General features: G+C 30.7%; 1 protein-coding gene across 1 annotated transcript in view; it reads right to left on the bottom strand.

The window, feature by feature from the left end:
• The window catches only part of LOC130666495 (acetylcholinesterase-like), a 66217-nt gene extending 52221 nt beyond the window's left edge, over nucleotides 1-13996 (bottom strand). The window contains exon 1 of the mRNA XM_057467540.1: nucleotides 12578-13996. Within this exon, the coding sequence (XP_057323523.1) occupies nucleotides 12578-13688 (1111 nt within the window). The 5' untranslated portion in view covers nucleotides 13689-13996. The remainder of the gene's footprint in view (nucleotides 1-12577) is intronic.
• Between the last annotated feature and the right edge of the window lie 4015 nt (nucleotides 13997-18011).

The following is an 18011-nucleotide window of genomic DNA, read 5'->3' on the forward strand; positions in this document are numbered from 1 at the left end:
GAGCAAGTACTGTAACTACACTATGTTTTGCTAACAATTTTTTTCATATATATATAACTAGGTCGTATATATATTTTCAAGTATGTAGAGAGATAGATAACTTGTATAGACATGCAATTTTATATACCGGAAGTGTTTTTCTTTTTAACTATTTAGTTGTAAGTTCTCAGAGAGAAAAGAAAAAGGTTAAATGTCATGATGATTAAATATTTACTTTTTTCTTTTAATGTATTTTTCTTTTTAAATAAAAAAAGTAAAGGGTTGTATTTGAATTTAAAAAAAAAATGATGGCCCATTTGATCCGTCTCTGAATAAAAAATATCAATGCTTTATAAAATCCACGAGAAATTTTTTTATGGTCCATTTTACCCCAGATATAAAAATGCATAAGTCTCATTTTACCCACTAGAGAAAAATTGGATAATTGGTTCATTATACCCGCCCCCAAATTTATCTAATATTTTATACGGCCCATTTTACCCCAGAGTTTATAATTTAAAAGTCGACCATTTTAGCCCCAAAATTCAAATTTTATTTATGGTCTATCTTTCCCGGTGATCAAAATTATATGAGTGCCCATTTTCCCCACTATTAAAATTTTACTCCCCCATTAAGTTTCCTTGTGATAAAAAATTACCAATGGCCCATTTTACCCCGGTCAGTTAATGCCACTAATTGCTCATACTTCCAAATACTTCACTTAAATCCCCCGCCCCCCAATTTCCCTGCCTAAAATCTCAAAAAATCTGTCAGTCTACATATCTGTAACATTTGATTTTCCTCAATTTTCTTCTCAAAAATTTTCATTTCCACTAAATTCCACTGCATTTTCCTCAACTGAGTTCCCCTCTCCCACTTTTCCAAAAAAAAAATTCAAATATCCTAATTACATCACAAGTTACATTTATGTCACATAAGAATTTTCTTAAAAAAAAATTTCCATTTTCCTCTCGATTTTCAAAAAATTTTCCCGACAGCTTTTCCACCATATTTCACTAACCCTCCCTCCAAATTTTCCAGGCTAAAATCTCAAAAAATCTGTCACAGTCTACATATCTGTAACATTTGACTTTCCTCAATTTTCCTCTCAAAAATTTTCATTTCCACTAAATTTCACTGCATTTTCCTCAACTAACTTTCCCTCTCCCACTTGTCCAATAAAAATCTCAAAAATCCCAATTACGTCACAAGTTACATTTATGTCACATAAGAATTTTTTAAAACAAATTTTTTTCCATTTTCCTCTCCACTTTCCAAAAATTTTCCACTTGCAGCTTTTTTCCCATGAAAAAATTTCCTACTGGCCCCGCCTCTCAAAACTGACTGATTATTCCGAGCTGACATTTATGTAACACCGCATTTTTTGCCTATTGTCGGTAAAAAAAAAATATTTTGAATTTCTTATCCTCCAGATCTATTGTGCACTAGATACCCCGACTAATAGAGCCTCAAAAAAAAAATTTTTCACCACAGAAAGTCATATATTTCTAGAACTACATAAATGTAACAGTTATATTTATTAAAATATCTCGAGTTTGAATAATTAGATTTGAATTCTGACGCTTGGAGCTGAAGCGGGAGTTTTAACTGCAGCTTTTAGTTGACTTAAAAATATCAGGTATTCATATTTCATATATATGTGGTATATATTTGTTTTAAAAAATATAAAATTCATGAAAATGGAGTCTAGATGTTCAGTTAAGTTGCGAAATAAAATTACATCGGTAATGTAAGTTTGGCTCGTTCTTAATGCAAAGTAACATATATATACATATATACATACGTATATATAAGCCAGTGAAATATACTCGACCTACATCATCTTTATGTACGGCGGTAAGGTATTGCCGTAGAATCATGGCCTGGTAGCTGGTTACATTACTAGCAGCTGAATATTTTGGGGGATCCACTGATTGAGATGTTTGAATTATTCACGAGCTAAATTGGGGATTGCATTTATGTTACGACTTATATAGTTGACGCTTGACAGTCTTGGAAAAATGCTTCAACTTTTTTTTTATTTACACAAAATGGCCGTTTAGTCACTTGTTGACAAGGGGTAAAATCGGCTTGTTTGAAAAATATTTTTTATTATGGAGTAAAATCAGTTGGAAATTTTTTGGGGGGAGAGGGGGGGGGGTAAATGGACCGGCTATATAAATTTTAATGGTGGGGTAAAATGGGCCATTGATAGAAATTTTAATGCTGAGGTAAAGGGGACAGTAAAAAAATTTGAGGTTAAGGCTGAATTTGGCCACGTAAAAATTTCGTATTGGGGTAAAATGGACCACTGGAAAAAAAATTATCGATGGGGTAAAATGGGGCATCAAAAAATTTAAATAATTCAGTTAAATTTCCTGCTAGAAAAAATTTTAAATAAATATAACAGTTTACTTCTCTCAGTTTCCATGCTTAGAAAAAAAATATTTTTCTTCCGAATCCTATCTGAGCTACTTCCTAAACCTCATACCGAAAAAAAATAAAAAAGATCAAAGAAAAAATCTCAGCATCCCAAATCAATAGAATCTTAGACTCGGCAACAGGTTGCGCCGCGTTAAAAGTCTTCACAATAAAAGCTAAAGAAATTCAAACGTGAAATAAGCCTTAGATGAATCAAATGATCCGTAAATGCACATACTCTCACTGGAAATAATTTTAACGGTCTACCGCGTTTTCTAACCTCTTGATTACTTCGCTCTTCTCTCTTCCCTCTTCCCTTATAATTCGTACCTGCCCCCTGCCCTACACATACTACTTCTCTCCTCGCTCTAACTTACTCTTACTCCCAGCGCACCTTTTACCCCTCATTACTCAACCGCACCCCGCTATTATTTTTATCAAAAAAAAATTAACTTTATAGCTTTATATATAAATCGTGACTTAAAATCATTTATTTTTAGTTTTTTTTTTACTACTCGCCTCATTTATTTTAGCAAATCATTGAACTCAATCATTTTTAAATTATTTTCGCATATCGTAACTATGACTGAGATTAATTTCTCTCTCTCTCTCTATATATATATATATACATATATATATTGGACTTATCATAAAATGTCGTGAGATCTTTTTTGTAGACAATTTTATTTTCTACAAATTATCATTGATAAATTTTTTTCAAATTCTGCATTTTTTTCTAGTTATTTCCATTTTAATGCCAAGCTCCTAAAAAAGTAGTGTTCTGATCGATTTTAAGAGCTTGGCATTAAAATGGAAACAACTAGAAAACAATGCAGAATTTGAAAAAAATTTATCAATGATACTTTGTAGTAAATAAAATTGTCTACAAAAAAGATCTCATGACATTTTATGATAAGTCCGATAGTTTCGCCGGAAAAGTAAAAAGATCTCGAAATTTACTCTAACTTGACTTCGAGCTCCAATAACTTTTGAACAGATGGATTTATCAAAAAATGATAAGAGACTTTTTTTGTAGAGCGTTCAATTCCCTACAAAAATATATCCTGAACTTATCTGTTCAATAAGACATCACCGAGGTATAAAATTCCAAAATTAAAATTTTTTTTTTTCCCTTGTTATTTAAATGGAAAATAGAAAATCGTGAATCGCCACCTTCAAATATTAATATTAAGGTCTCATATTTTAACAGGGTCTTTGTCTAGAGATACTCTGTCGATTTTTCAATGTTCTTCAAGAAAAAAAAAAAAAGTCGATTTTTTGAGACACTCTAATATATATATATATATATATATATATATATATATATATATATATATATATATATATATATATATATTAAGTGATAGGAAATTTTACGCCCTTTCAAATGAATACCCACATGCTATATTTATTTTTCACAATTCAAAAAATTTATATGTCCGTATATATATTTCAATATATATAAATTTTGGAAAATATAAAAAATATAGCTTGTTGGTACTCATTTGAAAGAGCATTCAATTTTCTGCATTTCTACGTAAATATACATGTATATATTTTGATATATATATGTATATAATATTGGAATAGATTAAATATTAAAATAAAAAAAACGATATATTGGATTTCAAGTGATATCGACAAGCCATTTTATATTCGTTGGTTATGACAGATGTGACAGAATACGTTTCTTTTTTTTTTTTTTTGCTCCCACGGGGTATTGGGTACATAAATAATAGTATTGTATTATATATATGTAAAAATCAGTGATGGATTTTATCTGTAAATATTTGTCTATTTTACGTGCACGCTAATGGACATTGTTTGGGTAGATTGTGATTTCGGGGGTGGGAATGCAATTATAAAGGGTAGTTTATTTTATTTTTAATTTAACCTGATTGGGATAAGGGGTAAAGAGGCCACAGAACGTGATTCGGTGGTTTAAATTTCCAAAATGGGGTAAAGTTGACGGTAATTGCAAAAATGCTACTGTTACATTTATGTACGGGGAAGAAAAATATAATATTTATTTACAGCTTAAAGATCTAGTGAAATACAGAAATTTTTTCAGTAAGACACCGAAATCCAACGAAAGTTCTCGTATAAAAAATGAACAACCATCTGCTGGGCTACATAAATGTAACAGTCATATTTTAGCCTTTTTCTCCACTTCCTGTGGTCATTTCAGCAAAAAACTGAATATGTTGACCAAAGAAGGTCACTAGACTAAAATATCAACGAAACCATGAAACCCTCAGCCACAGAATTGAAATAAACAATAGTATAAATTTAAAGTATCGGTTAAAGTAATGCCTAAATTAAAGTATAGTGTGTTGGCTTGCGTCCAGATTCAACAGATGGGAACAATCAGCTTTACCCGACACTATCCAGGGACACATTGGACAGTACACCCTGTCTATACGGAGTTCAATACTCAATTGTATTAATGTTACAGGTGTCTTGACCTCTGGCCACTAAATATATAAATTACTAAATCACGTTGGCTCTGGCCTACGACCAAAAAAACGTTATGCTGATAATAATAATAATAAAGTTAATTTGATTGCTTTTGCTTTTATCGATCCAGACACATTAATCTTAAGAATATATATATATATATATATAAATGATGAAATAGAGTAGTACGCTATTGGTTAAATTGCCGGATTACGATTCAACCTCAGTTAAACGAGGTGCGGTCGATAAATTTATTTTACGTCTTACGTGCTTTCTATTCTTCGCTTAAACTGCAGAATATTTCGTTTTTTTATTCCTAACACTTATACTTGTTGATAAGCTTATTCATTATTTAAAAATAAGCGGGAAAATTCAAAAGTGACATAAATGTAACTAATTCTGTTTGAGGTATTCGGGCACTTCCGGTCATTCAAAAACACTATTTTGGGTGAAATTTCACTGAGAGCAGTTCTTAGAAGCTTTGTAGGCAATTTGAGCTATTAGTGAGCTCGAGCGAGCTCATGGAGAGCTTTTGGTTAAAATCAAAATTTGAAAAATTTTAGGGCTTCATAAATAGGGTAGGGAAATTAATCGACTTTGATTTGGAGAGTTTTGAATGATAGTAAAGTTAATTTGATTTTCGAAATTCGCGGGAAAATTTAAAAGTGACATAAATGTAACTAATTCTGTTTGAGGTGTTCGGGCACTTCCGGTCATTTAAAAACATAATTTTGGATGAAATTTCACTGAGGGCAGTTCTTAGAAGCTTTGTAGGCAATTTGAGCTATTAGTGAGCTCGAGCGAGCTCATGGCGAGCTTTTGGTCATAATCAAAATTTGAAAAATTTTAAGGTTTAAAAAATAGGGGAGAGAAATTAATCGACTTTGATTTGGAAAGTTTTGAATGATAGTAAAGTTAATTTGATTTTCGAAATTCGCCGGAAAGTTCAAAAGTGACGTAAATGTAACTAATGCGATTTAAGCCAATCGGGCACTTTTGAGTATTTTGAAAAATAAATTTCGATGAAATTTCATTGAGAGCTTCCTTGGAAAGCTTGATGAGCAATTTGAGCTCTTAATGAGCTTGCAGAGCTTTTAATTTGTCCATAATTTTTTGTAAACATGGTTAATTAAAAAGAAATGTAATTAAGGAAACAAAACTAAAAAATGAAAGAAAAGTAAAATATAAATTAATGAAAGCTCAGCATCATCAGCGTTGAGTGAAACAAAAACCTATACTAATTGCTTTTTGCCTCGGAAATTGAATCTTGCATTAAATCATCTGTAAATGTCACTGTGGAAGCTCCGAGGCTTAAATAAAGGCTGCTAGTAAAACAGGTTACACACGAGCATACTGTGTATGCTCGTGTGTACAATGCATTGTACTAGAAAATTGTTACAGAAACTATCAAAAGACTCTTTCCTCGTCATAAAACAAGAATAAGTAAAATAAGTTTCTTGATTCGCTTTTTCCTTTTTTTTTTCATCCTTTTATCTGTTTTCAGATGAATTCGTCTTTGTAAATTTTTTTTTACGCTTGATAGAACTCAAGGATATCTTCAGTGATATAATATCAAGAAGCTTGTATAAATTTTATGCAACTCGTAATTTTTTTTTTTATTTTTTTTAATAAAATATAGGTCACTTGGATTACGATTACTATTTTTATCTATAATTGTGACAATACGTCAGTTAAATAATATTTCTATTTTCAATAGCAGCAACCCCTTGCGACATTAAAAACATTCTGGATACACTCTGGAAATATTCTGGTAACACGATGCAACCATACGGACTCCAGAGTATTTCCAGAATGGTTTTGTGCCCTTTTCTGAGAGTGAACCCAGAGTATTTCCAGAGCGGATACGGAGTAAATCCAAAGTGTTTCCAGAAAGTATCCAGAGTGGATACATACTGACACCGTTATGCATCCACATTGAACACAAACTGATACCAAAGTGTTTCCAGAATGTTTCCAGAGTGGGATCAGAGTGAATACATACTCAAACCAGAGGGTATTCAGAGTAAATGAATACTGAAAGAAAAAAAAAATTTACCGAAATATATTATTTTAAGAATATTCAAGAGCATTTATTGAATACAATTATGTTTCTGGATTGTAAAAACAATTTTTCAAGAAAACAAAAATATTTGACATTATTGTCACAATGTAATATAGCATCTACTATATGACCGTCCAAACAGGCACTTGTCACTCTGTCAAATAACAGAGAAATACCCGTGACAGAATTATTTTTAAATATAGAATATAAAAACTCTGAAACACCTATCTAACCAGGAACAGGACAATCATAAGTTGGGCGCGATCTAGCGGCGAACACTGAACTACTTCCACTGCTGCTTAGCACCAGTGACTTTCTCCTCCTTAACATATATCTTCTCCCAGCAAATTTTTCTCTCAAGTCTTTCACATTAAAACCCGGGTCAAAGCAAAAATTTTTTTTTGGGATAAAAATACTTAATGAAAATAACAATTTTTAAAAAAACAATTGTTTCTTAAAAAATGTTTTTTATTGCTAAAAAGCGAATTTGCTAATTATTAATTTTTTTGTATTTATTAAAAAGTATTCATAAAAATTACTGTTATTCATAATTCCTTAAGCAATTGAGTTAGAGCTTCGGTTACAAGCTCGATTTGTTTAATGATTAATGGATAATGAAAAAGACTTGAAGTGTTGTAGTTGTGTCTTCAATAAGTTATTTTAATAACAATAGAGAAGAACAGAAAGGTAGCGACAAGTCCAAGTGTACAATAATTTAAAAAATTATATAAAAGATTAAAAAAAAATTTTTTCTACAAAATAAAACGCATGGTTATTTTTAGTATTTGAAAAAAATATTGCGTGAAAATTTATTTGTTTACAACAAATTGTTTGTTTAATAAACAAATAATAAATGAATGAAAAAAATTTTTTTTCTAATGTAACAGAACATGATTAATGATTATTTAAAAAAAATAATGGTTCTTTAATATTAATATTGAGTAAAAAAAAAAATTGTTAATTAGCTAAGGCGCTGTTTAGCAAAAGAAAATTTTTTTAAGAAACGATTTTTTTCTTAAAATTCCTTATTTTTATTAAGCGTTTTTTTCCCAAAAAAAATCTTATTAAATCTAATTAGCCATGTATTTGTTTATGACAATTATTTAAACAATGCAAGTAAAAATTTTTTTCAAATTATTGTTATGTAGCTTTCAGCAATAAAAAAACAAAATAATCAAAAAAGTAAATTTTCTTGATTGCTTTATTTACGTTTTTTATTTTTCAATGGCTTAGATTGTTAATAAAATCGAAATTTTTTTATTTTTTCACCAGCTATCTTTTCTAAACCCTTTCAAGAATAGCTTTAAGAAGTAAAAAAAATTCGGGGTTTTTAGTTTGGAAATAATCAGGGTTTTTATGTAAACTTTCAACAAGTAAAAATTAACTAATTAACAAAAGCATAGTTAATTAAAAAATTTGGGTTAAGATTGTTTTTCTGTGGATTATTATTGATTTATGAGTTTAGAAAGTACCTAATTTTTCTTTAGTCCTTAGTATTTAAATTTTATCGACTCTGAGCCCATTTTGAAAACACTTTGATTCCATTCTGGACTCACTGTGGGCCCATTCTGAAAACACTTTGATTTCATTCTGGATTCACTTTGAGTCCATTCTGAAAACACTTTGATCTACTCTGGATTCACTTTGAGTCCATTCTGAAAACACTTTGATCTACTCTGGATCAATTCTGAAACCACTTTGGTTTCACTCTGGAAAACGGGCACAAAACCACTCTGGGAACATACTGGACTTAGAATGTTTACATTCTGACTATGATTCCAGAGTGTTTCCAGAGTGGGTTGAAGGTCGCAAGGGCACTATGTCAATTTAAAAATATTTCTTTTTTTTTAATAACAGCATTATGTCAATTTAAAAATATTTTTTTTTTATAATAGCAATACTATGTCATTTAAAAAGTATCTTATTAAAATAATTTTTACTCTGTCATTTAAAGAATGTTTTTTTCAAAGTAGTAACACTATGTTATTCGAAAAATATTTTTTAATAGCAGCAATTTTATGCTAATTGCAAATTTTTTTTCAGAGATGTAACACTATGTCAATTTAAAAACTTTTCTTTCTTTTTATCGTAGCAATACTATGTCATTTAAAAAGTGTCTTGTTAAGATAATTATTGCAATATGTCTTCAAAAAACTATTTTTTTCGAAGTAGTAACACTATATCATTCGAAAAATATTTTTTTAATAGCAGCAACTTTATGCTAATTAAAAATATTTTTTTTCATAGTTATATCACTATGTCAATTTAAAAATATTTCTTTTTTTTAATAACAGCGTTACGTCAATTTATAAATATTTTTTTTTTATAATAGCAATACTATGTCATTTAAAAAGTGTCTTATTAAATAATTATTACACTATGTCTTCAAAAAACTATTTTTTTCGAAGTAGTAACACTATGTCATTCGAAAAATATTTTTGAATAACAGCAACTTTATGCTAATTGCAATATTTTTTTTCATAGTTGTAACACTATGTCAATTTAAAAATATTTCTTTTTTTTTAATAACAGCATTATGTCAATTAAAAAATATTTTTTTTTTAGCAACAGCATTATGTCAATTAAAAAATTATATTATTAAAATAAGTATTATACTGTAATTTTAAAGAAAAAATTTTCAAAACATTATCACTATGTGATTCAAAAAATATTTTTTTAATAATAGTGACTGCCGATTGTTTTTTTTATAGTTGTAACACTATGCCAATTTAAACTTATTTTTTTTAATGTTTTCATCTCTGCTATCAACAAGACTATTAAAGTACAATGCTGCGTAAGTCAACTCTGACGTTGCATCATTATCATAAAATTATATGTTTTGATAGTTTTCACTCAATTCTATCAGTAGCCACACTACAATAATACAAGATGACTATAATAAGACACTTATGATTGAAGTTTGACGTGTGTAGGGCTGTGTCGTCGGTAGTGTTGCTCATAGCAAAGATGTAATTGTGATTTTTTTTATAGTCGTAGCACTATGTCATTTCAAAAATATCTTTTTTTTTTGTTAATTGCAACACTATGTCATTTTTAAAATATTTCTTTCAACAGTTTCATCACTATGTCAATCAAAAAATAATTTTTTCAACAGTTTCACCACTATGTCAATCAAAAAATATTATTTTCAACAGTTTCACAACTATGTCAATCAAAAAATATTTTTTTCAAGAGTTTCAACTCTATGACATTTAAAATCTATCCTTCATTAATATCTGTGCGCTTTTGAAAAATATTCAACCTCTTCTATAAATAATTACTCCAATTAAATTTATAACATTTCTACCGTCTATTCAATAAAAAAAATTAATTATTACCAGTAATTAACAAAATCTATTTATAAACCAATTACAATTGGGTCACTATGTCATTTTATAAATATTGTCTTTCAATTATTAAGCCACTATGTCACTCGTAAGATATTGCATATCGATTACAGCCCACAATGACATTTTAAAAATATTCCGTCCAAAAATTACCATTAATCTGTGCTTGAAGCATCGATTAACGTTATATAATGCCCACAAAAAATATATATATACATAAATATACATAAATAGGTTGTATTGATCGATGAGTAAAAAAAGTTGTGCTTATGATCGTCAAGGGATTGAAAATGAGATTGGGTTATCTGGCTGTTCTACATTGACGACGATGAAAAGTCAAGATAGCTCAATGCTCAAGTTATACATATATATGAAAATATATTAAAAGAGCCTTTACAAAAAAAATACGTAGATAGCTTTTTATGAAAGATAAAAAAAAAACTAAGCCACTCCCTTACAATCTCATGTCGCTTATAATGTTATATCGTCCTCGTTATCGAATTTCATCAACAAGTAAACTCAACCTCGATCATTTAACCAGGTTATAATCGTGACCTTGAATTTGGTTGAATTTTTTTTTTTAGCTAACATATTAATGGGAAAAGATAAACCCGTAATCGAAATAAACGAAGTCACAATATGATGTATATATATTATACAATAAGCTTTTCTTAGTTATTGGATTACGGGGTTAAGCTGGATTTAAGCCGTGTCACTGTTGTATATGAGTAAACGGACTCGGACACAAGTGACCTATAGCTTTTCGATTTGTATTTATCCTAGTCATGGATCTAGTATCTAGCTTATTAATTAACTTCGCTGGATAATTTTAATGGCTTTATTATGTTGTAACCTGCGGACAGTGATATATTGAGTGCTACGTTTATGTCACATTAATCATATTTTTTTATTATGATAATTTTTTGTATAGTAAATAAGTTTATTGAACGGAAAAATATTTTTTTTTGGAATTTTACGTCAATGTTACATATATGTAACATTACGTTACATATATGTAGCATAATGTTACATGTCTCATATTTATTGTAGAGGTTCGGCAAATTTTCCCAAAGAAAAATTTAGCGGACCTGGAAATATGAACGTGAAATATTTTTTTATAAAATGTTACACATATGTAACATATATGTAACAGAACGTAACACATACGTAGCAGAACGTAACGCATATGTAACATATGTGTAACAGAACGTATCACATATGTAACATATATGTAACTGAACGTAACACATATGTAACACATATGTAACGTATATGTAGCATATATGTAACAGAACGTATCACACATGTAACATATATGTAACAGAACGTAACACATACGTAGCAGAACGTAACACATATGTAACAGAACGTAACACATATGTAACAGAACGTATCACATGTGTGACATATATGTAACAGAACGTAACACATATGTAACAGAACGTAACACATATGTAACAGAACGTAACACATATGTAACAGAACGTAACACATATGTAACAGAACGTAACATATGTAACAGAATGTAACATATGTAACAGAACGTAACATATATGAAACAAAACGCAACATACATGAAACAAAACGTAACAGAATGTAACATAGTGTAGTGTTTATGTAACTGAGTGTAACATACATGTAACCTTATGTGGCAAGCTGTAACATACATGTAACATTTTTGTAACAGAACGTAACATATATGTAACATTTATCACTGTGTATAGACACTAACTTTTAAAAAAATAATTGTTCCCGAAAATATGGACGGGTGACATTTAAAAAAAATATGTTACATTTCTGTTACATACGTGCAACCGAATTTTACGTATATGTAACACTTTGTGTGGCATTTCAAGACTTTTTTCAGCTAATTCTAGCTAAGCCTGCAAATAAGGGCGCCTAATATGTTTTAAAATATGTTACATTTGTTTAACATACTGTCACACATACGTAATAAAAATTTACGTATATGTAACACTTTAGTGGCATTTTGAGACTTTTTCAGCCAATTTTTGCTGGGCTTGCAAATATTGACATGTAATATTTTTTATAAAATGTTACATTAATGTAATTTATGTAACATATATGTAATACTTATTTTTAATTTTTTTTAATTTTCTTGAATAATGAATGAAATAATGCCTGACATAAAAAATTCCAAAATTAATATTAATGTGACAGAGTTCCCGAAATCATTTTCTTTTAATTTTTAATTAAAATTGCTCGAAAATATTCTGATTTAAAATAAAAATTTCATATTTCCGTTTTAATAATTCCTGAATAATTATGCAGAATTAAATAAAAAATTTACCTTCGTTCTGATTATTTCCAATAAGAATTTCAGTTTCCGCGAAATCAGCCTCTTTGAGCAATTCGAGAGGATGTTTTGGCAAAAAAACACCATCAATAGTAGGCGCTGATGGAAATCCTAAAATACCCCAGTAACTATTCCACTGTTGGACACTGATAGTCTTAGCATCGACGGACCTCAAACAGGCCATAACTCTGGCCGGATTGTCCATAAGCATGGTCGAGTTGCAGCCGCAGTCATCGACCAGTACTCTGGCCACATCCGTCGCCTTCTCAGCGGTCATGAAACTCCAAGGCGCATTTAAGGTCCCGCTCTGAAGCACTCCGCGTCTCACGAGTCCTCTAGTTACCGGGGAAATAAGATGCAACGACACGGAACCGCCTCCCGCGCTTTCACCGAAAATTGTTATCGCCTCGGGATCTCCACCGAATACAGCAGCGTTGGATTTTAGCCACTTTAGAGCCAATGCCTGGTCCCAGAGACCCATATTCCCGGGAGCTTCCTCATTCTGACCAAAGTACTTGTTCAAATACAAGAACCCAAATGCCCCAACCCGGTACTGGATCGACGCAATAATCGCGTTGCTGGTAACTGCCATCAAATCCGCGTCATAAACATCCAAGGTCGCGGTTCCGGTCATATATCCGCCCCCATAAATCCAAACTAGCATCGGCATTCCTCGTTTGTCATCACCCGGGGTCTCTTTATGACGAAGTCTGTATTTCTGTGGCACCCAAATATTCAAATACAGACAGTCCTCAGAGACATTGGTGTTGGGATTCCACATTTCCTCGCCTTCAAATCCCGGGAAATACTCGTAGCGTTCTTGAAAGCAACTGTTACTCAACGTAGTGGTGTTCAAAACTCCGTGCCAAGGCTCCATTGGCAGAGGCTTCCGGAATCGAAGTGGTCCGATCGGTGGCTTGGCAAAGGGCACGCCCAGAAAGACGTGGACTTCATGGTCCAGAACTGTCTTTGACGTGCCACGTATCAGCCCGCTGGTTGTTTCAACCACCATCGGGTCTGTACGTGAGTCGCGGGCACAACAGTTGGCTATTAGTCCTAGTAGTAGTTGTAGTAGCAGTAGTATTGACGGCTTTGTGGTAGTCATGATTCGAGTACGATGAAAATATTTATTACGATCAACAAGTTTGCTGGACCGGCTTGTTGATTAAGACCTTTTTTTATTTTCAACGTCAGTTTCTAGTCATTGCACTTTTTTTTCATTCAACACTATGTTTATTTACCAATTTTTTTTTTTTTGTTACACTACTATGTCGATTTAAAAATATTTTTTTTTCGTAATAACACTACTATGTTAATTTGCAATTATTTTTTTTTCAAAGTTACACTACTATGTCAATTTAAAAATATTTTTTTTTCGTAATAACACTACTATGTTAATTTGCAATTATTTTTTTTTCAAAGTTACACTACTATGTCAATTTAAAAATATTTTTTTTGGTAATAACACTACTATGTTAATTTGCAATTATTTTTTTTTCAAAGTTACACTACTATGTCAATTTAAAAATATTGTAATTTTTAAATTTCAACACTATGGCAATTTAAAAGTAATTTTTGGTAAGTGACACTACTATGTCAATTCAAAAGTGATTTTTAACAAAAGTTGCACTACTATGTCAATTTAAAAATATTTTATTTTTCAAGTTACAAGACTATGTCACTTAAAAATTATTATTATCACTAGGGACACTAAAAAAATTTTTGAAAGTGACAGAACTATGTGAATTTAAAAATATTTTCAAATAGTGAAGCTGTAAAAAAATTATTTATAATAGTAGTAGTCACTAAAATTTTTTTTTTTTTTTTAAGTATCAACACTATGTCAGTTTAAAAATATTTTTTTTACTATAGTAGTGATACTGTCACTAAAAATGATTGTTTTCGAACGCCGGGCACTAGAAAAAAATTTTTTAGTGACAATTAAAATTTTTTCGAGTTGCGACAATATGTCAGTTTGAAAATAAAATAAAAAATAAAATTCGGATTAGTATCTTATAAATAATTACAATATGTATCGTTAGACTTGAGCTGTTTATCGCGAACACGCGATACTGATACTACGACCGACATGCCGCGATGCACGGGGTCAACTGAACCAAGAGCTAGGCTACAAGGTGGATTGGTTTGTGTACATGAGTGGGTGTACGTTAGTACGTTCTTTTATGTGCCTGTGGGGGTACAAACTAACCGAGAGAACGAGATAGTGACTAAGTGAGTGAGTGAGTGAGCGAGTCACCGAGTGTTGGTTGGATTTGACGGTGAATTGTTAAGGGTAGGGAAGAAGCGTCGGCGCACGTTAACGTCTTTTACCTTCAATGTGAAGTAGAACTGCCACTGGGTTACTCTTACACAATTCAAGACTACTAACGCGTTTCTTTATTATTATTATTTACTTTAATTACCTTCCCCTTTATTTTTTATCTCAACTGATAATTTCTTTTTTTTGACATAAATGTAACAGATGCGTTTTGATGAATTTTCGGGGTTCCAAGGGTCAGATTTTAAAAATTCCAGGTTTAAATTTTAGGCGGGAGGCCTAAGAGAGAAGAAAGTTACTAATAATAGCCACAAAATTTAGAGGAACATTTTTTTCCGGGCTAGAAAAATTTTTTTTTCCGAAAAATTAAAATTAAATGCACGGTAATGAGTAAAGTAATTTAGAATAATTATGCTTTGAGTTAAGGCTAATTATGGCATTAATTGTGTATATGGATGGAATTTAAATGACATTAATTAAGTATTGTAATTTTGGGAATTATAATATTTCAGTTCTTTGAAACTGATATGAGACGGAATTCCGGTGAGTGTATTAATTTAAATAAAATTATGGTTTGTAACTTTATTTAGATGATGTAAGTGTTACATAAATTGCGTTATTTTGTTATAAGCAAAGACTTAGTTATTTTGATATTTTTTTCTTAGAAAAATATCTCACATAAATGCTCCATATATGTAACTTTCAGGTTCCACCCCTGAAAAATTACCTTCAAAAATTTGGAAACTCGAAATTATAAAATTACTTTTTTCAAAAAAATACGAAACATCTCAGAAAAAATGTTACACATATGTAACATTAAGAATGACACGCATACGTAACGCTATAAATGCTACATACACGTGACACTAAAGTAGCTACATACATGTAACACTAAAAATGCGACATACATGTAACGCTAAAATCATGCATACATGTAACACTAAAAACTTTTACATATACGTAACACTAAAAACTTTTACATATACGTAACACTAAAAACTGTTACATACATGTACCATTAGGAATGACACGCATACGTAACGCTATAAATGCTACATACACGTGACACTAAAATAGCTATATACATGTAACACTAAAAATCTGACGTACATGTAACGCTAAAATTATGCATGCTCGTAACCCTAACAACTGTTACATACATGTAATACTAAAAACGGTTACATACATGTAACATTAGAAACTGTTACATACATGTGACGCTTTGTGTAACATACTGGTAACCTTTTTGTTACATACACGTTTCATTTTTTGTGTTACTCACATGTAACCTTTTTGTTACATGCACGTCTCATTTTTTGTTACATACATGTCACATTTTTGTTACATACGCGGCTCATTTTTTGTGTTACATACACGTCCCATTTTTTGTTACATGCACATCTAATTTTTGTGTTACATACATGTAACCTTTTTGTTACATGCACGTCTCATTTTTTGTGTTACATACATGTGACCTTTTTGTTACATACATGTGACCTTTTTGTTACATACATGTAACCTTTTTGTTACATACATGTAACCTTTTTGTTACATACATGTAACCTTTTTGTTACATGCACGTCTTATTTTTTGTGTTACATACACGTCTCATTATTTGCGTTACATACATGTAACCTTTTTGTATCATATATGCTTATAATTTTTCGTTACATACATGTAGCATTTTTTGTGCGACACATGTGTAATAATTTGTGTCACATACTATATGTTACATGTGAAATCTAACAAAAATTACCCTTAAAAATCAAAAATTTTTAAAGCTTTGTCTAAATGTTTCTAGAGAATAATATCAAACATAAATGTTACATATATGTAACACTAAAATAATTCCACATATATAACCTTCAAATCCCAAAAAATTTGAAATCTCCATATCTGCCAACACATTTTACAAGAAAATAAAAAATATCTCACAAAAAATGTTACATGAAACATCAGTAAAACTTCCGCCCCAATTGAAAAAAAATTATTTCCCTATTATCTCGAAAAAAAACTAGCCCCAGGAAATAAAACAAACAATCTGCCCTGAATGCAGCATGTTTCCATTCAATTTGACACAATCCGTACTGTAAACCAATATTGCATTATATAATTCCATCGCCGACAAAGCTTGCACGCTACTAGACTACACGGCCACTGGATAGTAAAAAAAAATAAAGTAACAAAAAATAATATTTCAGGCCAAGTTAAAGGTCACTAATAGAATTAAATCGATGACCTCCAGCGCATCTCCCACGATGTCTTTATATGTTTTATTGCTTTATTTGTCTATCTACTATGTCAACTTATTTTTATTCCATTCCCTCAACTCACTCGCCCTCTTCTTCCCTTTCTCTCTCTCTCTCTTTCTCTCACTTTAAGTTATCACTGACACTCTTCAATATAATAATGATACAAATCGAGTATGAACGATTTAAATTGTCAGCGGAAGAGACTCGTTATGCCCTCAAGCTACCCGACCAATCGTTAGCCTGTTGGTCCACGATCATTGTCGAGATATTCGTACACACATTTATTATTTTCATGAGAGCGAGAAAATCGTTATCTTGCTCAAAATAATATTATGCATGACTCACACTACACTATTACCTATAATGAACCTCTATATGTAATATATCTATAGATATATATGTATATATGTGTGGATATATGATCAAGTCTCATGTTAATTCGGTACTTGAACAATCTCGATAATGTGACATTGGAATTTAATTAATTTACTTTAATGAGAGTCTATTTAATACTACAACTTCTGTAGTACTCCAATTAATAATTAAAATCGATAGAGAATTTATAAAATTAATCATTAAAATTTTTTTATCAATTCTCTTTCGAAAAAACCGCAGCAAGGGATAGGAAGTGGTTTGAGAGGGAATAACTTGTAAAGGGATGGTTTGGGAGAAAAGTTGACTGAAGCATTTTTGTGGGGAATTTTATGAGGAACAAAAAAGGTCATGTGAGTTTTTGAGGTAGGTGTGATAGGGAAGAAGATAGAGAGGATAGAAGGGTAAAGGAGAAAGGACTAGGGGGAACAGGAATCGCTTTGAGGTTTAGAAGGAAATTTTTGAGGAAAGGAGAAGAGATAGAGAAAAAAAGTACTGAAATGATTTTGTAGGAAATTTTGTGAGG

This window comes from Microplitis mediator, chromosome 1 (genome assembly GCF_029852145.1).
Source record: "Microplitis mediator isolate UGA2020A chromosome 1, iyMicMedi2.1, whole genome shotgun sequence".
Lineage (NCBI taxonomy): Eukaryota > Metazoa > Arthropoda > Insecta > Hymenoptera > Braconidae > Microplitis > Microplitis mediator.